Source organism: Heterodontus francisci, unplaced genomic scaffold (genome assembly GCF_036365525.1).
Source record: "Heterodontus francisci isolate sHetFra1 unplaced genomic scaffold, sHetFra1.hap1 HAP1_SCAFFOLD_70_2, whole genome shotgun sequence".
In the NCBI taxonomy this organism is placed as follows: domain Eukaryota; kingdom Metazoa; phylum Chordata; class Chondrichthyes; order Heterodontiformes; family Heterodontidae; genus Heterodontus; species Heterodontus francisci.
Genome location: NW_027141156.1, coordinates 2,433,694 through 2,455,666, shown reverse-complemented (window position 1 = coordinate 2,455,666; position 21,973 = coordinate 2,433,694). Strand labels below are relative to the sequence as shown.

Here is a 21,973-nt window from a genome sequence, read left to right as displayed (position 1 = left end):
GGGTAATGTAAAAGTCCAGCGTCTGAATCAACACTTACCCGGGTTCCCATACTGTAATTGAATTAGTAATTCAGAGAGTTGGTCCAATAATCAAGAGTACGGAGTTTAAGCTATGTTTCTGATGGTGCTTTTGTATGTTATCGATGACTCATGCGATTCACGGTGTGGCCACAGCTGATAGAGCGTGAAACCATTGGAAATTAGTTTCATTTCTTTCCTTTCTTACGTTACGTGTTTCCTGCAGACTAACAATCATAAGCCTGTTGATGTCTCCTTTCTATACATTCGATTATTGTGTTTGTGGAGAAAACGATATTTGAAGCCTGCCCATCCCATTATGTTGCTGGAAGTTTTTGTTATTCAGTGGCAGGCTCCAGAAAGACATCACGTGTCCATCATTGTCCTGAACTCCAAGTGCAGTGAGATGAGATAAACTATATGGCAAACAAAGTAAAAATGCCAGTTCACTTATTCATTTCATCAAGGGTACAGAATCCTTTTCTACAGGTACGAATCTCTCACGTTGTGATTCTTTCCAGCAGAGCAAACGCACGCAAATGGTTCTCGGGGCACAATCGGCCAAATGATTCGGTTATCATCTCCCAAAGTTCCCTACATGCTGGAAGGGTTCCACTGGATTGGAAAACCACAAATGAAATAACTCTATTCAAGAAAGCAGATAGACAGAAAGAGGGAACTCTAGCCCAGTTAGCCGAACATCTGTCATCGGGAAAATGCTGGAATTATTTATTAAGAAATTAGTAGCAAGATATTTCGAAATCATAACGTAATCAGCCAGTCACCAAGTTTGTAAGAAAGGGAAAACTTTCTTGGCAATGTTGTTTGTGTTCTTTACGAATGTAACATGCAAGGTGGATAAAGGAGAACCAGATTTCCAAAAGGCATTCGGTTAGGTGCCACATAAAAAGTGACTCAATTTGATAATAGCTCAAGATGTTCTGGATAATACATGAAACTGGATAGAGGATTGGCTAGCCAACAGGAAACTGAGATTAGGAATAAATGCGGCAATTTCAGGTTGGCAAATTGTACCTGGTGGGGTGCCACAGGGATCAGCGCTCGGGCCTCATCACTTAACGATCTATTTTAATAGCTTGGATGAAGGGACCGAGTGTAGTGTAACTAAATTTGCTGATGATACAACGATAGGAAGGAAAGCAAGTTGTGAGGAGGACATAAAGTGTCTGCAAAGATATATAGATAGGTTAAGTAATTTGGCTGATGGAAAATAACATGGAAAAATGTGAGGTTGCTCACTTTGGTGGGAAGAATAGGAAAACAGAATTTTATTTACATGGAATCTTATTTGAGGAAGCAGAATTCTAGAGCTGCATTCAGGAGAACTTTTTGGTCAGGTCTAGGAAGTCCAACAAGAGAAGGTAGATGTTCAGACTTAGTTTTGGGAAATGAAGATGTGCAGGTGGAAGGAGTGGCAGTGGGAGAGCATTTTGGTTGATCGTGATCATAATTCAATGACTTGTAACATAATTTTGGAAAACGACAGCGATACAACAGGCGTTAAGAGTTCTCAACTGGGGCAAGGCAAAGTTTAATAAACTGAGGAGTGACTTAGCGAAAGTGGACTGGAAACAGTTACTTGAAGGTAAATCACTGTCATAGCAGTGGGAGACATTCAAATGGGAGATTCAAGGGGTTCAGAGTAAACATATTCCTACAATGAAAAAGGATGAGACGGCCAAATATTGAGCCCCAAGGAACTTACAGGATAAGATAAGGCAAAAAAGCAAAGCTGATGTCCGACACCAAGAGCTCAATACTAAAGAAAACCAAGAGGAGTATAGAAAATGGAGGGGTTAAATCAAAAAAGAAATTAGGAAGGCAAAGAGAGGGCATGAAAGAATATTAGCATGCAAAATCAAGGTGAAACCAAAGATGTTTTATCAGTATGTTAAGAGCAACAAGATAACTAAGGAGAGTGTTGGGCCCAGAAAAGACCAAAAATGTTTCCATGTTTTGGCGCGGAACAGGTTGGTATGGTTGTTTATGAATACATTGCGTTTATCTTCACAACAGAGGGAGAAAATGCAGATATTGTAGTTAATGAGGAAGAGTGTGAAGTATTGGACATGGTGAACCTAAGGAGAGTGGCAGTATTAATGGGATCAACATCCTTGAAAGTTGATAAATCATCAGGCTGGATGAAATGTACCCTGGTCTGTTCAAGGAAACACGAGATGAAATAGCAGAAGGTCTGAATCATCATTTTCCAGTCCTCACGGGATACAGGTGTCGTGCTGTAGGACTGGAGAACTGGTAACGTTATACCTCTGTTTAAAAAGAAGTGAGAGATAGATAGAATAGTTACAGGCCAGTCCTTCTAAACTCAGTCGTGGGCAAATTAATAGAATATATTTTGAGAGACAGGATAAACTGTCATTTAGAAAGGCATAGGTCAATCAAGGATAGTCAGCATGGATTTCTTAAGGGAAGGTCTTTTGTGACCAATTTCATCCAATCTTTGAAGAAGTAACAGGGAGAATAGATGTGGGTTAATGCAGTAGATGTGGTCTACATGGATTTTAACATAGCTTTTCAACAAGGGCCCACATGGCAGAATGGTTAAAAAATTAAATCCGATAGGATTCAGGGGAATGCAGCAAGGTGGATAAAAAAATTGGCTCAGCGGCACGAAACAAAGGGTAATCGTTTACAGCTGTTTTAGCGACTGGAGTGTTGTTTCCAGTGGAGTTCCACAGGGCTCAGTACTAGGTCCTCTGCTCTTTGTGATATGTAATAACGATTTGCTGCAAAGCATTAAGGTGGATAAGTCCCCAGGGCCTGGTGGGATCTACCCCAGAATACTGAGGGAGGCAAGGGAAGAAATTGCTGGGGCCTTGACAGAAATCTTTGCATCCTCATTGGCTACAGGTGAGGTCCCAGAGGACTGGAAAATGGCCAATGTTGTTCCTTTGTTTAAGGAGGGTGGCAAGGATAATCCAGGAAATTATAGGCCGGTGAACCTACGTCAGTGGTAGGTAAATTATTAGAGAGGATTTACTCCCATTTGGAAACAAACGAACTTATTAGCGAGAGACAGCATGGTTTTGTGAAGGGGAGGGTCGTGTCTTACTAATTTGATTGAGCTTTTTGAGGAAGTGACGAAGATGATTGATGAGGGAAGGGCGGTGGATGTTGTCTATATGGACTTTAGTAAAACCTTTGACAAGGGCCCGCATGGCAGACTGGTGCAAAAGGTGAAGTCACACGGGATCAGAGGTGAGCTGGCAAGATGGATACAGAACTGGCTCGATCGCAGAAGACAGAGGTATTTTTCTGAATGGAGGGATGTGACTAGTGGTGTTCCGCAGGGATCAGTGCTGGGACCTTTGCTGTTTGCAGTATATATAAATGATTTCGATGAAAATGTAGCTGGTCTGATTAGTAAGTTTGCGGATGACACAAAGGTTGGTGGAGTTGCGGATAATGATGAGGATTGTCAGAGGATACAGCAGGATATAGATCAGTTGAAGACTTGGGCGGAGAAATGGCAGATGGAGTTTAATCCGGACAAATGTGAGGTAATGCATTTTGGAAGGTCTAATGCAGGTGGGAGGGATACAGTAAATGGCAGAACCCTTAGGAGTATTGACAGGCAGAGAGATCTGGTCGTACAGGTCCACAGGTCACTGAAAGTGGCCACGCAGGTGGATAATGTAGTCAAGAGGCATTCGTCATGTTGCAGCTGTACAGAACCTTAGTTAGGCCACACTTAGAATATTGCGTGCAATTCTGGTCACCACACTACCAGAAGGACATGGAGGCTTTGGAGAGGGTACAGAGGTGGTTTACCAGGATGTTGCCTGGTCTGCAGGGCATTAGCTACGAGGAGAGGTTGGATAAACTCGGATTGTTTTCACTGGAACGACGGAGGCGGAGGGGCGACATGATAGAGGTTTACAAAGTTATGAGCGGCATGGACAGAGTGGATAGTCAGAAGCTTTTTCCCAGGGTGGAAGAGTCAGTTACTAGGGGACATAGGTTTAAGGTGAGAGGAGCAAAGTTTAGAGGGGATGTGCGAGGCAAATTTTTTACACAGAGGGTGGTGAGTGTCTGGAACTTGCTGCCAGGGGAGCTGGTGGAAGCAGATAGGATAGCGACGTTTAAGAGACATCTTGACAAATATATGAATAGGAAGGGAATATAGGGATATGGGCCCCGGAAGAGAAGACGGTGTTAGTTTCGGCAGGCATCAAGATCGCGCAGGTTTGGAGGGCCGAATGGCCTGTTCCTGTGCTGTACTGTTCTTTGTTCTTTGTTTGCTCTTTGATTTAGGCGTAAATGTAGGGGGATTGATCAAGACGTTTGCAGATGACAAAAAGATTGGCCGTGTTGTAAATAGTGAGGAGGATAGCTGTCGGCTGCAGGAAGATATTGATGATCTGGTCAGATGGACAGAAAAGTGCCAAATGGAATTCAACCTGGAGAAATGTGAGGGGATGCAGTTGGAGAGGTCAAACAAGGCAAAGCAATACACAATTAGTGGGAAAATACAGAGAAGTGTGGAGGAAGTGAGGGACCTTGGAATAAATGTTCACAGAACATTCCCTGAAGGTCGCAGGACAGGTCGATAAGGTGGTTAAGAAAGCAGATGGAATCCTTTCCTTCATTAGCCGAGATATAGAATAAAAGAGTTATGCTGGAACTATATAACGCATTGGTTAGGCTGCAACTTGCGTACTGGTCACCGCATTACACAAATAATGTAATTGCATGAAAGAGGGTACAAAGGAGATTTTTGAAGATATTGCCAGGACTGGAAACTGGAACTATAAGGAAAGGTTGGATCAGCTGAGGTTGCTCTTCTGGGAACAATTAAGGCGGAGAGAGGACATGATGGAGGTATATAAAATTATGAGAGGCATACATAGGGTAGATAGCCACAGTCCGTTTCCCATGGTAGGGGTGACTAAAACCAGAGGGCATACATTTAAGGTGAGAGGGAGGAGGTTTAAAGGGGATCAAAGGGGTACATTTTTCACACAAAGAATAGTATCTGGAATGAGCTGCCAGAGGAGGTGGTGGAGGCAGGAACAACAGCAACATTTAAGAGGCATCTTGACAGGTACTTGAATGAGCAAGGCATAGAGAGATATGGAATTGGTGCAGGTGGGATTAGTATAGTTAGGCATTTTGGTCGGCATAGACGCGGTGGGCCAAACGGCCTGTTTCTATGCTGTACGACTCTTTGGCTCTATGTTTGCTATATTTGAATCTGCAGCTGCATGCAATAATTTCCTTCCATGTCTTTATGGGCTCCATCCTGTGCTCAAATTCACCTTTGAAATTGAGCTGTCAAATAAGCTCTCTTTCCTTTATGTACAAGTTGGGAAAGCTGCTATGGGGCTTCCTACCACGGTCTACCACAAGCCGACCTTCACTGGTCAATACCAGTGACAGCCAATTTCAGATTTTCAGTCGGGCTCGCAGTGTGGCACATTTGCACATACTGGAAGTTACTTACATTAATATACAGGGCCCTGTTATTTGCAAGCAGAAGCAACATGTACACACATTATGGCTGTTTCAGCGAAACAAAATAAGTGACAACCATTTTCTGGTTCATTCCTCAGGGCAATGACTTGACCAATCGGAGTCAATCTGCCTGGTTTGAATTTCAACCAAAGCTTGGCAGTAAACTGTCAGTCAACATAAACTGCCGCATTCCCCATGGCAACGCCTCTACCAATCAGAGACGCAGGCCAACCAATCAGCACTCGCTTCCCATGCAATATAAATGTGTTGCTTTCCCTTACATTGGTATTCTTGCAAATTGTCCTGATGAGTGCAAGATGATAAGTTATGACTAAATGTCTCTGTTTTCAGCGATGCTCTTTTCTGTACTACCAAACGACTAAAAGCAATAAAGAAAGCATATGCAATTCTGTGATTTATAAATAGAGGAGTGGAGGACGATGGGTTAAAGGTTGTGTTAAATGTGTAAAGAACAACACTATTTCTGGCCCAGTTGAAGTGTTTTTACAAGTTCTGGGCATGACAGTTCATGCAGGACTTGAAGGCCTGGGAGAGTTTACAGAAAGATTTTCTAAATTGGTTCCAGAGATGAGAGATACGAGTTGCATAGATAAACTGCAAAAACTGGTGTTGTTCTCATTCGAGCAGAGAAGGCTGAAGAGACTTTACTCATGCCTTTAAAATCATGATTTAAATCATGAAATAAAGAGAAACTTTCGCAGTGGCTGAAATGTCAATAAGCAGATGACACAGATTTAAGGTAATTGGGCAAAGTGCTAGAGATGTGGTATTACTAAAATAATAAAACAAATGGAAATGCTGGAAATAGCAGGCAAGGCAGCGTTTGTGGGGAGCGAAACAGGGATTACATTTCAGGTTCATGACCTTCCATCAGAACCGGTAGACAGCTGAGCAAACACCAGAAGGGAAATAGAAAGCAAGAAAGGTGAACAAGGTAGAAGAGACAAACCGAAATTCCATCGGACACAAGAACAGAACTTCCTCAAGGTTGACATTCCTGGAAGAGAAGTTGCAGTGAACTAAACAGTGACAGAAAGCCAAAATGTTGTGGGTGCTCCAAATCTGGAATAGAATCTGGAGTAATAAATGGAAATGTGCAACAGGTCAAGCAGCATGTGTGGATATAGAAATAGAGTTAATTTCAAGTTGATGACAATTCATCAGCTCTCATACCGCCTGACTTGCTGAATATTCAGTTCTGATGAAAGGCCACGGACCTGAAACGTTAACCGTGTTTTTCTCTCCACAGATGCTGCTGGACCAGCTGACTATTTCCAGCACCTTCCGTTTTTTTTAACTGCTGTTCATTTGCATCAATTCCAATTGTTACTATTGTCCTGAGTCATGTATCGACAGGCACTCAGGTTAGTTAACAGTCGCTTTCACCTTTGATCGTTTTGTCTGCATCTGTTGCCAGAAGCTGAAACCAAAATGTTGCACTGAGAAATCTGCAACTGTGTTAATGGCAACAATCACCATTCTGCTCTGTTAAAAAAACGTTGCTTTTAACACCATTTATTCCGTTTGTTTGGATTCTACCATTTAATGCACTGACGGTCAGAAACATTATAGTGGACAGTGGAGCCCGCAGGCGCAAGAGCTGTGGGGAGTGTCACAGAAATGGTGAACAGAAGAAAATCCATGATGTTACTGTTGGTTATATCGGGGAATTTCTTACTTTCATGGGTGGTGTTTATGCTGTGTTCCATTTTGAAATGATTGGACTACTTTAGCGACAGGTTTACTGATGTTAATGCAGTGATCCAGAGAAAATTTAGTCAGGAGTTGAGGAATGGAGTGAAATATCCTCTCAGAAAGGTGACCAAATTAATCCGATGAAAAGATCGTACGTTTTGGACAGATGTGTTTTCAGCCAAAGGGTGGTTTACTGCTTTACACAACCGTACCTGAGTAAGCAATCCGGGCGTGCTTTGGGATGAACCCTCGGTGTGTGTTTTTTTCTCTCCAAAATGCACCATTAGCTCAGATCGCCATGTTAGTCACGAAATCTTTAGCACTTCAGTGATGACAAGTTTCTCTTACATTTGTTTTATGATGAAGTAACATGACTTGAATGACAGGACAGGATCAGGAAAAATGTAAAGGCGGCAGGAAAATAAGGAAGACTGTGAAGATTATTGATTTCTCCACTGGCACTGGGAACGATAGAGAAGAAAACTGATATTTCTCCATTAAATTACCAGTACCCCCGCCACATCCACCTCCACCACCAGCACCACCCTCTCCTACCCAGTCTCTGTTCTAAATGTGTTCTTTCGTTTCCAGTCAGATGTTTAAACGATTGTACCTAACATGCCACAACATATCAGTACTCTGTACCATTTGCTGTTACGAATAAAGCAGATTGGTGCAGTAAGACACTTTGCCCATTGATAAAATGCTTCATCGTACGAAAGAGGAGACATAGAAATCTGGGTCAGATCAGAAGTGAATGCTACTGCTATATTCCGTATCTGAATACCGTTCACTCCCCAGTGCTGGAACATCACGTAATTTAGGTCCCGATATCTAACTGATACAGCGTATCGCGGGTTGCGGAGGCACACATTCCCCCATCCCTGTCCAGCAGACGTTCTGATACCAGTATAGCATATTACATGTGCCGGTATGATTCATACCACAACTCCAGTTTATCAAACTAACAGGTACCAGTAGAACACAGCCCTGAATAACTGGATAACTTCCGGGTACCAGTACTGTTTCCTCCCGGATGATTATGTTACTGGAATAGCAATACTTACCAAATCCGGTACAGCATATTTCTGCATGCCAGTAAAGTAAAATTGCAGACTCTGGTGCAACACTTACCTGGGTCCCAGCATGGTAGCTAAATTAGTAATTCACAGAGCTGGGTCCACTAATCCAGCTCACTTATATTTGTCGGGCTCGAAAGTCCCGAGATTAAGATGCAGTTCAGATGTTAGTTTTGTTTGTAATCGGTGATTCATTTGAGTCACGCTGTGGCCACACTGGATGGAGTGCGAGACTGCTGGAAATTCAGTTTCAGTTCTATCCTTTCTTAGGTTACTTGTTTCCTGTAGACCAGCAATCATAAGCCTGTTGATTCCTCTTTTCTATGCATTCGATTATTGTGTTTGTGCAGAGGACGATGTTTGAAGCCAGCCATTATGTTCCTGGCAGAGTTTGTTATTCAGTGGCAGGCTCCTGAAGACACCACGTGTCCATCGCTTAAGTAAACTTCGCGTTTCGTTAGATGTAGTAAACCATATAAAAGAAACAGAAAATGAAAGTTCATTCATTAATTTCATCAAGGGTACAGGAGAATTGAGGAGTTTCATCACATGCAGGGGATGCACACCTGAATCAAATAATCAAGAAAAGAAAGAAGGTGAATAAAGGATTCGGTTATATTTCCCTAAAATTCCCTAAATCATGGAAAGCTCCCATGGATTGGAAATGTACAAATGAACTAACTCTGTTCAAGAAAGGAGGCAGACAGAAATCAGGATACTGCAGCCCAGTTAGTTAACATCTGTTATTGTGAAAAGTTTGGGATCCATTATTAAGAAATTCATAACAAGACGTCATCAGCCAGAGGCAATATGGTTTTACGAAAGGGAAATCGTGCTGGAAAATGTTATTGAGTTCTTCGAGGATGTAACATGCAGGGTGGATAAAGTGGAACAAGTAGATATAGTGTATTTGGATTTCCATAAGGCATTTCCAAAAGACATCAGGTGCCACATAAAAGGCACAAGATAGTGTCTCATGATGTTGCGGATAATATTTTAGAATGGATTCGTTGGAAACCCTCTAAGATAAGTACAGTCCGCCTTGGACGAAGAAAACAGTATTCCTTGTGTGGCCTCACCACAGCTGTATGTAATTGCAGCAAGACTTTTTTACTGTTGCACTCTAAATTCCTTGTATTAATGGCTAACATACCAGTAGCCTTCCTAATAGCTTGCTATACCCGCTTGTTAACGTTCCATAATTCGTTTACACGGACTCCCAGATTCCTCTGAATACCAACAATTATTATCTCTGAGCTGCTAAATCTATTCTGCTTTGTTATTCTTCCTTCAAAAATGGATTATTTAAAACTTCCCCACTTTGGCTCCATCTGCCAACTATTTGCCCAATCAATTAACCTTTGCTTAATATTTTGCACTCTTTACTTCCTCCTCACAGCTTACTTTCCCAGCTAACTTTATATCGTCAACAATCTTGGATATAATACACTCAGTTCCGTCATCTAAGTTATTGACATAGATTGCAAATAGCTGAAGTCCAAGCACTGATTCTAGTGGCTTTCTCAGAGTTACACCCTGCCTTCCCCGAACTGACTTGTTTATTACTACTCTCTGTTTTCTGTCGTTCTGGCGGCTAACTAATCCTCAATTCAAACAAGTATCGTACCCCCAATCCCATGAGACCTAATCTTGTGAAAGAAACACTTGTGTAGCATCTTATCAAATTCTGTTTGAAAATCCAAGCATCCTGCAGCCACTGATAATCCCTCATGTACAGAATTAGTTGCACCCATTAAAAACTCTAGAAGATTTGTCAACCTTGTTTTTATTCTTTCACAAACGCAATATTATATCATAGCATTTTTTCGAGGACTCATCTCAGCCTAACTATCCCACAGTTCCACGTTTTCTATCTACATCCTCTCGAGGTTAACGGCATTACATTTACAATGTTTGAATTCACGGGGAAATTACTGGGACATAGGAAATTCTGTGAGAGTAAAACCAATGCATCCTGCAAATTTGCGGTCACCTGTAGACTATCAAAGCATTTGTCAGCTATTGGTCATATTGAATCATCTAGTAGGTTTGCTCTATGAATATTAATTGTGTTAATTTCCTCATGCTCACTAGATCCTTTTTCCCTACAATTTTCAACATTTTCAATATGGCAATGTGAAGACAGAAACTAAATATTTGTGTAGCCTCCCTGATTATTCTTAATTTGTCCAATTATGCATTGCGATGGCACTTTCCAACTGGAGCTTCTATTCCTCAAGGGAATTATGATTTATTTATTTAAACGTTTGCCATTGCATATTTGCGTTCATTTTTAAATATAGTTTGCCCCCGTTTTCCGTAGAGCGTCAGTAGCATCTTGTTTTCCACCTGAGAGGGCAGGCGGGGCCTTGGTTGAAGAGTGAGGAAAGAAACCGATAGAAATCAAGCAGTTATTAATTCACAAATAACTAAGACCATTGACTCTTAGGCTTATCGCGCTGATCACTGGGTAAGAGGTGGAAATCAAGCGAGAAAAGAAAAACTTGAATAGCTATCGCGCCTTTCACTACCTTCTATTCCAAAGCACCTTCTACTCAATGCAGTACGGTCACCTCTGTGATGCAACAAAGGCGGCAACCAATTTACACACATCAAGTTTCCTTAGACAGCAATGCGAGAGCGATAAACGGGTATAGAGTTAAGCCGAGAGATGGAGTTTCTGGCCGAATGAGCGAGCAGGATTACATCCAAGAGAGACAGAGAGCGTGAGTTAGTGCAAGAGTGAGATAAACAGAGAGAAACACTTAACAGCGAGAAACAGAGTGAGCGAGAAGGAACGAGATATATAGAGACAAAGAGATGGAAAGAATGACCGAAAGACAGAGTGTCAGGGAAAGGGAGAAATACAGAGCTCAAAACTAGAAAGCGAGAAAGTGAAAGAGGGAGTGAGAGTGACAAATATTCAAAGAAAGATAGTCAGATAGAGAACGAGGAGCACAGAGTGAGGATGAGAGAGAGAGAAAGAGATACAGGGAAAGACACAGGTAGATATTCTGTCGGTGAGTAGCTGACTGACTGTCTGTTTTCTCGAAATGTTTCAATCTTCGAATGTTGCTTTCATTCCCCTGAGTGTTACGAAACTAGTTTAAGCAGTTGATGCCTTCTGCACCCCTTTTGTGCGGCATAATCGTGTTGCCGGCAGTCAGACAATGACAGGATGCCAAGTGAATAAATAAAATAAAGTTAAACTTGTAATTAAATTAAAACAAAATACAGCTGAGGCTGGAAATCTTAAATAAAAGGAGAACATTCTGGAATACTCTCAGCAGTCTCGGACAGCAGTAGTGGAGAGGGAAACAGCGTTACCATTTCAGCTCGATGACCTGACATCAGAACAGGATTAAATTAGACATTTAACGTGTATAAGCAAGTACAGAGCCAAAGAAAAGAAGGCAGGTGGAATGAAATGATAATCTGTGACCCCTTCAGGAATTTAATTTCCTGCTGCTTTTGCCCACATAACAAAGTTGAGAGCCCATCACAGAGAGGGACATGATTGGCTGCGAAACGGACAAATGCTTCCTGCCAATTGAATGAGGAACTTGTAGTTTCCCAGAACCGAACTGTCTCAGCAACAATTGTGGGTTGCAGAGATTCCTACCTGAGTAGAGAGTTCTAGGAATGTTTGATATCAATCAGATTCGATAACACTATCAGGAAGTCTCTTTCTGATTTAAGACTCTTACATCTGTCTAACATTTCGATGTTACAGATTGAATTTTAATTCATTTCATCTGCAGATCGGTGACAGTGCAGCTCAGTGATACCTCTGACCCGTCTCAACTTTCACAATCTATCAGTGCCGAGAAAACAATATTACACATGTTGTATTCTGTAACTTTTCCGAAATGCTTGAATGCATTTCGCACCATGGCCTGCACTGTGACGTTTTCTGTTGTGTTTAAGCTTTATTTGACCACAAACACTTCAACAGAATATTAACATAATCTGAACTCCGCGTTGTGGTCAGTGATATTCTCACAAGCTGAGGAACGAGAAGGAGGGACATTTCCACCAGGCTTATATTTTATTCCAAAGCAACGTCTCAAATGTAACTTTGCTGTGAGGTCGAAATAGCTCAATTGGGAGAGCATTAGAATGAAGATTTAAAGGTTTTGGCAGTTCTAATTTATTTCATGCCTCTTTCCCGGGTCTGATTTTGAGCAGCACAAGACACTGCAGGTTTGAATTTGAACAGAGACGTGAAGGATGGGGAATATTTAGATCTTCTGTATTTAGCTTATGCTCTATTTCTGCCATTTTCTCTGGTTTGTCTCTTTCTTTGTGCTGGATGAACAAACTAGTGTGTATTCACCGACATTAACTGGAATTTAGAAGGTTAAGAGGTGATACAATCGATTTTTAAAAGTTATTAAGGGGACAAGATGAGGCTGATTGGGAGAAACTATATCCGTTGGGTGGGAAGTCTAGGACTAGGGCGTACAGTCAAAAATTACGGCCAGACCTTTGCATACGAATTAGGAACATGAGTAGGCCACTCAGTCCCTCGATCCTGCTGCACCATTCAATAAATTCATGGCTGAACTGGTTACTCCACATTTCCACCTACCTCCGATAACTTTCACCCCCTTGCTTATCAAGAATCTATCTACCTCTGCCTTAAATATATTCCAAGATTCTGCTTCCACCGCCTTTTGAGGAAGAGAAATCCTCTGAAAAAAAAAACATCTCATCGCTGTCTTAAATGGGCGATCCACTATTGTTAAACAGTGACCCCTAGTTCTAGATTCTCCCATAAGGGGAAACATCCTTCACACATCCACCCTCTCAAGACTCCTAAGGATCTTACATGTTTCAATGAAGTCGCCTCTTTCTCTTCTACACTCCAGCAGATACAAGCCCAGCCGAACATCGAATCTGGGAGCTTGCCTCACCAATATTGACACAAGCAAATGACAGCAATGAATTAAAGAGTGAGAAATCCCGAGGAACAAATGGTTTTCGTCCAAGGCTTTTTAAAGAAATAGGTGAGAACACTCCAGATGCCCTAACAATAATCTTGCAAAATCCTCTTGATTCGGAACCGTTCCTTTAGATTGGTAACTTGTGCAAGTCTCTCTGCTATTTAAGTAACGTGGTAATAGGAAACCAAGGGATTATAGGACAGTGTGCCTAGCATCTGCCATCGGGAAGTTATTAGAATTGTTAGTTAAGTAGAGGGTAACTGAACTCCTTGAAAGTTTTCAGTTGATCAGTGGGAGCCAGCATGGATTTGTAAAGGGTAGGTCATCGCTGAAGAATGTTGGTGTCATTTGCAACTTAATAAACATGCCCCCCACATTCTCATCCAAGTCATTTATATATATGACGCACAACAGAGGGCTCAGCACTGATCCCTGCGGCACACCACTGATCACCGGCCTCCAATCTGAAAAGAAAAACCCTGCATGACCACCCTCTGCCTCCTATCACCAAGCCAATTTTGTATCCAATTTGCTCGCTCACCCTGGATCCCATGTGTTCAAAACTTCCGGCCCAGCCAACCATGCGGGACCTTGTCAAAGGCCTTACTGATGTCCATGTAGACAATGTCCAGCGCGTTGCCCTCGTCAATTTTCTTCGTCACCTCCTCGAAAAACTCAATCAAATTCGTGAGACATGATTTCCCACGCACAAAGCAATACTGACTATCCCTAATCAGACCTTGCCTTTCCAAATGCATATAAATCCCGTCTCTCAGAATCCCTTCCAATAACTTTCCCACCTCTGCTGTAAGGCTCACCTGCCTGTAGTTCCCTGGCTTATCCCTGCTGCCTTCTTAAATAAAGGCACAGCATTAGCTATCCGCCAGTCTTCCGGACCTCACCCATGGCTAACAATGATACAAAAACCTCTGCCAGGGCTCCAGCAATCTCCTCCCTTGCTTCACATAGCATCCTCGGCTAAACCTGGCCAGGCACTACAGGTCACCTACATTTCCTCAGTGTGATTTCAGGCAATGAGTTCGAGACTCCATCAGCCACGGGGTGAAAAGGTTTTTCCACGTTTCCCCTCCAATTTTTCTACCAATAACTTTTTAATTTATGCCCCCGAGTCATGGTCATCTTTATTAAAGTGAATAAGTCCTTCATGCCCACTCTATCCAGGACCCTCAAAATTTTGTTCATTTCAATCAGATCTCCCCTCCGCCTTCTTTGTTCCAAGAAGAGCAACCTCAGCTGATCCAACCTTTCCTCATAGTTCCACTTTCCAGTCCTGGCAATATCTTCATAAATCTCCTTTGTACCTTCTTTCATGCAATTACATTCTTTCTGTAATGTGGTGACCAGGACTGCATGCAGTACTCAAGTTGCAGCCTAACCAATGAGTTATATAGCTCCAGCATAACTCTTTTATTCTATACCTCGGCCTATAAAGGAAAGGATTCCATATGCTTTCTTAACCACATTATCGACCTGTCCTGCTACCTTCAGGGATCTGTGAACATTCACTCCAAGGTTCCTCACTTGCTCTACACTTCTCTGTATTTTCCCATTAATTGTTTATTCCTTTGCCTTGTTTGACCTCTCCAAACGCATCCCCTCACATTTCTCCATGTTGAATTCCATTTGGCACTTTTCTGTCCATCTGACCAGGCTATCAACATCTTCCTGCAGCCGACAGCTATCCTCCTCACTATTTACCACACGGCTAATCTTTTTGTCATCTGAAAACGTCTTGATCATGCCCCCTACATTTACGCCCAAATCGTTATTATATATCACAAAGAGCAGAGGACCCAGTACTGAGCCCTGCGGAACTCCACTAGAAACAACACTCCAGTCGCTGCAAACGATTACCCTTTGTTTCCTGCCGCTGAGCCAAATAGTTTATCCACCTTTCTGCATTTCCCTGAATCCCATCGGATTTTATTTATTTCACCCGTCTGCCATGTCGGATCTTGTTTAAAAGCCATGTTAAAATCCATGTAGACCACATCAACTGCATTACCCACATCTATTCTCCCTGTTACGTCTTCAAAAAATTCGATCAAACTGGTTACAAAAGATCTTCCCTCAAGAATTCCATGCTGACTATCCTTGATTAGCCGGTGCCTTTCTAAATGACAGTTTATCCTGTCTCTCAGAATAGATTCTAATAATTTGCCCACTACTGAGTTTAGACGGACTGGCCTGTAACTATTCGATCTATCTCTCGTTCCCTTTTAAAACAGAGGTATGAAGTTCGCAGTTCTCCAGTCCTCTAGCACAACACCTGTATCCCGTGAGGACTGGAAAATGATGGTCATACCTTCTGTTATTTCATCTCTTTTTTTCTTTAACAGCCCAGTTTACATTTCATCCAGCCTGATGATTGATCAACTTTCAAGGATGTTAATTCCATTAATACTTCCTCTCTCCCCATGTTTACCATGTCCAATACTTCACACTCTTCCTCATTAACTACAATATCTGCATCTTCCCCCTCAGTTGCGGAGACAGACGCAAAGTATTCATGAAGAACCATACCAACCTGTTCTGCCCCTAAACATAGGTTACCTTTTTGGTCTTTTCTGGGCCCGACACTCTCCTTAGTTATCTTCTTACTCTTAACATACTGATGAAACATCTTTGGTTTCACCTCGATTTTGCTGGCTAATATTCTTTGATACCTTCTCCTTGCCTTCCTAATTTCGTTTTTGAATTAACCCCTCAATTTTCTATACACCTCTTGGCTTTCTCTAGTATTGAGCTCTTGGTGTCGGACATCAGCTTTGCTTTTTTGTCTTATCTTATCCTGTCAGTTCCTTGGGGCTCAATATTTGGCCGTCTCACCCTTTTTCATTGTAGGAATATGTTTACTCTGAACCCCTTGAATCTCCCATTTGAATGCCTCCCACTGTTCTGACACTGATTTACCTTCAAGTAGCTGTTTCCAGTCCACTTTCGCTCAGTCACTCCTCAGTTTAGTAAACTTTGCCTTGCCCCAGTTGAGAACTCTTAACGCCTGTTCAATCGCTGTCGTTTTCCAACATTATGTTACAAGTGATTGAATTATGATCACTACCAACCAAAATGCTCTCCCACTGCCACTCCTTCCACCTGCACATCTTCATTTCCTAAAGCTAAGTCTGAACATCCACCTTCTCTTGTTGGAATTCCGACATCCTGACCAAAAGGTTCTCCTGAATGCAGCTCAAGAATTCTGCTCCCTCAAATAAGATTCCATGTAAATAAAATTCTGCTTTCCTATTCTTCCCACCAAAGTGAGCAACCTCACATTTTTCCATGTTATTTTCCATCAGCCAAATTACTTAACCTATCTATTTATCTTTGCAGACACTTTATGTCCTCCTCACAACTTGCTTTCCTAACTATCTTTGTAACATCAGCAAATTTATTTATAATACACTCGGTCCCTTCATCCAAACTATTAAAATAAATCGTTAAGTGATGAGGCCCGAGCGCTGATCCCTGTGACACCCCACTGGGTACAATTCGCCAACCTGAAATTGCCCCATTTATTCCAGATCTCCGTTTTCTGTTGGTTAGCCAATCCTCTATCCAGTTCAATGTATTATCCAGAACATCATGAGCTATTATCAAGTGGAGTCACTTTTTATGTGGCACCTTACCGAATGCCTTTTAGGAAATCTGGTTCTCCTTTATCCACCTTGCATGTTACATTCTTCAAGAACACAAACAACATTGCCAAGAAAGTTTTCCCTTTCGTACAAACTTGATGACTGGCTGATTATGTTATGATTTCTAAATATCTTGCTACTAATTCCTCAATAATTAATTACAGCATTTTCCCGATGACAGATGTTTGGCTAACTGGGCTATAGTTCCCTCTTTCTGTCTATCTGCTTTCTTGAATAGAGGTATTTCATTTGTGGTTTTTCAATCCAGTGGAACCCTTCCAGCATGTAGGGAACTTTGGGAGATTATAACCGAATCATTTGGCCGATTGTGCCCCGAGAGCCATTTGCGTGCATTTGCACTGCTGGAAAGAAGCATGACGTGAGAGATTCTTACCAGTAGAAAAGGATTCTGTACCCTTGATGAAATGAATAAGTGAACGGGCATTTTTACTTTGTTTGCCATATAGTTTATCTCATCTCACTGCACTCGGAGTTTCGGACAATGATGGACACGTGATGTCTTTATGGAGCCTGCCACTGAATAACAAAAGCTGCCAGCAACATAATGGGAAGGGCAGGGTTCAAATATCGTTTTCTCCACAAACACAATAATAGAATGTATAGAAAGGAGAAATCAACAGGCTTATGATTGTTAGTCTGCAGGAAACACGTAACGTAAGAAAGGAAAGAAATGAAACTAATTTCCACCAGTTTCACGCTCAATCGGCTGTGGCCACAGCGTGAATCGCATGAGTCGCCGATAACATACAAAAGCACCATCAGAAACATAGCTTAAAATCCGTACTCTTGAGCCTGATAAATGTCAGCTCACCCGATTATTGGACCAACTCTCTGAATTACTAATTCAATTACAGAATGGGAACGCGGGTAAGTGTTGATTCAAATGCTGGAATTTTACATTACCCCAACCCGGGAATCTACTGTACCGGGTTCGGTAAGTATTATTAAGCCAGTATTATAATCACCCAGGAGTAAATAGCACTCGTACACGGATGTGTGTTGTGCCAGTCCTGTGGGTTTGTATGATACTGGTACCCGCAGCTGTGCTGTTCACGATCGTGAGAGTGTGGTGTACTGGGCAGGGACTGCGTTGTATCAGGAGCTGTGTGTGTGCAATAGATGGACAGGGAGTGCGCTACCATGGGACCTTCGAATGTACTGTATTGGGATACAGGAGTTTGATGTCTTGCTACTCGAGCATGTGGTGTACAGTTATCCAGGGCTGTTCCGTATCGGTACCCGATAGATTGCTATACCGGACCGTTGGTGTGTACCATATCATCACTTGGCATATGCTGTACTGTTTCCAGAAAGTGTGCTCCCCTGGGTTCCAGGAGTGTGCTATGTGGGGTCCCGGGCATGCGCTGTACCTCGGCCCTGCAGCATGATATCCTGGGACCGGGGAATGTGTGGTTTCCGGCTCGCGGGTGCACTGTGGTGCGGGGTGGCAATGGGGTTTCAAGGACGTGGATGTGACCGGGTGACTGGTTACTCAATGCAGAAAAAATACTTTTCTTATCTATTGATCCCAGTGATGGTGGAGAAATCAATAACCTTCGCACTCTTCCTTTTTTCCTGCTGCCTTTACATTTTTCCTGATCCTGTCCTGGCTTTCAAATCATGTTACTTCAAAATAAAGCAAAGGTCAGAGAAAATTTTCAGCACTGAGGTACTGAAGATTCCTGGCAATGTGAGCTAATGGTGCATTTAGAAGGAAAAAAAACACATTAAATGTTCATTCCCCAAGTTCCCCTGGATTTGTGTCTGGTACAATTGTGTAAAGCAGGCTTCGGCTGAAAATTCATCCGTCGATGCTGTGAGATCTTCTCATCGAATTAATTTGACCATCATTGTGAAAGGATATTTCACTCCATTTCTCAACTCCTGTCTGAATTTTCTTTGGGTCACTGCATAAATAAACGTGTTCGTGCAACAACTCAAGAGCTGGAGCATGAAACCTATTTCCTGAACAAATGTGGGCAGAGAAACAGTAACCATGTACCAAAGAAAGTATTCCAATCGTTTCAAAATGGAGCACATCATAAACACCACCCATAACAGTACGAAATTCCCCGATATAACGAACAGTAAAATCATGGATTTTCTTTGGTTCACCATCTCTGGGTCCATGGGACTCTCCCCACTGCTCCGACTCCGGAACCGCCTGCGGGCTGTATTGGCGATGATAATGTTTTTGACCGTCAGTGCATTCAATAGTAGAATCAAAATAAATGGAATAAAAGGTGTTAAAATATGATGCATTAACTCAGTAACAGCCCAGGCCAGTGATCGACGTTCAGCTGGTGCCAAGGTGCAAAACCAAGGACTGTTCGTCAGCAGATATGTAGATTGATACAGAAAATACCAGAAAATGTTTTTCAAACAGCTCAGCACAGTCACTGTTCCGAGAACCACAGCGGCTGTTTTCTGGGTACAATATTTTGTTTTCAGCTTCTGACAACAAATGGCTACAAATCGATCAAAGGAGAAAGTGACGGTAAACCAGACAGAACAGTCTGTGGCGGCATAAAGCAGGACGGCGTGGATATCACAAACTCTAACGTAATACAGAAAAGTAAACTGTTCCCGATAAACAATTGGAATCTGCCTTCGGATCAGATCGAGAATAACGACCAAAAGATCCGCCACTGCCATGGAAACCAGATAGTAGGTGACATATTTGGAGAGACCACACTTTCCCCGAGACAGGATCACAATCGTCACCATGTTAACTGTACGCAAGAAAATAATGGGAAATTATTCATCAAACACCTGAATAACAGCAGTACGATGTGTTTCTCGTGAAATAACAGAACAGGATGTGGAATATGTCTATTCACGTCCGTCACCATAAACTGAAATTCGGAACGACAGATGATGGAATCTATGAGCTTACCTGTGACAGAACATTCTGCATATAGAGTTTTTAATCAGAGTTATCAGCAATGAATCAGCAGTTAAATGATGCAACGGGTTCGAATAAAACAAGGTGAAAACAGCAACTGTATTTTGATTAAATAAAAAGAGGGAAAAAATCTGGACCTGCACTTCCATCTGAACACATGAGCGTGGTTATGATGTTCAGCCAGTTGGACGTGTTTCGCCATTCAATTAGCTCCCAGTTGATCTGTATCTGAACTCCATCTGCACATCTCGGATCCTTGATCCGACAGAAAAACTACCAATATGAGGTTTGAAACATTCAATTCACCTCGTCTGAACCACTTTGTTGGGGGAATTTTTCTGGATTTCCACTAAGCATTGACTGAATAGAATCGAAATAATGACCACAATAATCATTTGGTTGCTGTTAGTGAAGAGAGTTGACATCCATGGATCACATGTCACCATCAAATACACACTTTGAGAAAAATAAATATAGCATTATAAACTGATAAAAGAAAGAAAAAGAGAGATAATAAAGAATATCGTAGCAAAGAAGGAAGGAAGAAAGAAAGAGAGAAAGAAAGAAAGAAAGAAAGAAAGAAAGAAAGAAAGAAAGAAAGAAAGAAAGAAAGAAAGAAAGAAAGAAAGAAAGGAAGAAAGAAAGAGAAAGATAGAAGTCAGAACTCACATCCATAGATACAAAAGAGAAACTCCAGTCATGAAAAACACTTTACAGCCAATGAAGTACCTTTCCCATCTATTCACTGCTCTAATTTAAAGATCTGGACGTGCGGACTATGATATTACATGCTGTTAAACTCCAGTTGCTGAAGTACCAGCTCCAGGTTGTAACTTACTCGGGACACCAACCGCAGCCAAGATGGGGAAGTATATATTTTCTACATCATTAAGCGCCCAAAGAATTTTGAGTTTTATCAGAAAACTAAGCGACATCCCTTCTGGTAAGAGTCGTTAATACAGTATTTTCTGTTGATACTGGAAGAAACTCTCCTATTGACACATTGAGAGGATCTCCACTCTTTATCGGAGAAAACAAAAATCCATTAGGTGAGATAATTGGGTCCAATGCTGCCTGGGATTACTTACAGTCACTGAACAAACAGATGAAGTCAACACTCCAAGAATTCACTGAAGACCGGGTTAAAGCTGTATCTTCATAATCTCTTGCAAGTCCCACAATCCGAAGCAGTATTTCCACAGATGGCTTTTCTCAAAAAAAGAACGGTGAGACACTGGGTTAGCACAGTGTCATCACCCAAAAACCCAAACAAGTGTGCTCCTATTAGAGAGCAACAACTAATAAAGAACTTAAGCAAAAAGCAAAACATAACAATTTTAATATCTGAAATAATAACATTACTGCCAGTTTTCACCAGACCCTCCATAGCTGTGGTGCAACTTCCAAAACTGTCCTCTTGCTTTTTGATTTTATGCAGCATTTTTCACTAATAATTCAGATTTCCACCTTCCACAATATTGTTTTCGCTTCAAGAGTTTTCAAATATAGTTTGTTCATTTATTGTGGTTTGCTTGTTATATAAAATGAACTGCTTCAGAGAAGCATCTATTCCAGTTGATGATAGTGGTCAAAATAAGTATGTTATCCAGAAAGGAAGGAAGGAAGGAAGGGTGCAATGAAGTAGGAAGGAAGGAAGGAAGGACGGAAATTAGTCACTTTATAATGCGAGCAATATTGTTACAATTGCTGGCCACAATTAAGTGCAGAGTCTTAGAGATGGTTGATGCGTGATATTTCTGCATTTTAATTAAATGTTTAATATTCTTGTTTAAGTAACAGGGAGACAGATTTGAAACTAACATATCAAATGTTTGCACGTCATCATCGTTGTGTCAAATTTCAGCGTTTTATTAATATGAAACGGTGATTATCTCAACAAGTGTGACTGACCTTTAGTGAATTCCTAACTGGTGGAACAGTCTAGCTCTCGATTACGAATCTTGTGGCTCTCTCCCTCTGCTCACAGATTGTTCCGCGTTGTACCCGATTATTCCGAGCAAACTGGCTAACTCCACTCATATTGTGCATTTTTTGATTCCTTCATGGGTTGTGAGGATCATTGGCGAGGCCAGCATTCGTTTTCCATCCCTACTTGCCATTGAGATGGTGGTG

General features: G+C 41.7%; 1 protein-coding gene across 1 annotated transcript; it reads right to left on the bottom strand.

Annotated features, from left to right (window-relative positions):
• Nucleotides 1–18,762: 18,762 nt before the first annotated feature.
• LOC137362330 (probable G-protein coupled receptor 139) lies at nt 18,763–20,775 on the bottom strand. The gene is made up of 2 exons (XM_068026741.1): nt 20,679–20,775; nt 18,763–19,667 (listed from the first exon to the last, which is right to left on the bottom strand). Exons 1-2 carry the CDS (start codon nt 20,773–20,775, stop codon nt 18,763–18,765), a joined length of 1,002 nt encoding a protein of 333 aa, XP_067882842.1.
• Nucleotides 20,776–21,973: the final 1,198 nt, after the last annotated feature.

Bases quoted from the DNA above. Each gene is read 5' to 3' on its own strand.
- LOC137362330 (XM_068026741.1), bottom strand. From the start codon at position 20,775: ATGTCGCTTAGTTTTCTGATAAAACTCAAAATTCTTTGGGCGCTTAAT. The intron at 19,668-20,678 runs GTAAGTTACAAC...TCTTGCGTACAG, and splicing joins GGCTGCGGTTGGTGTCCCGA to TTAACATGGTGACGATTGTG.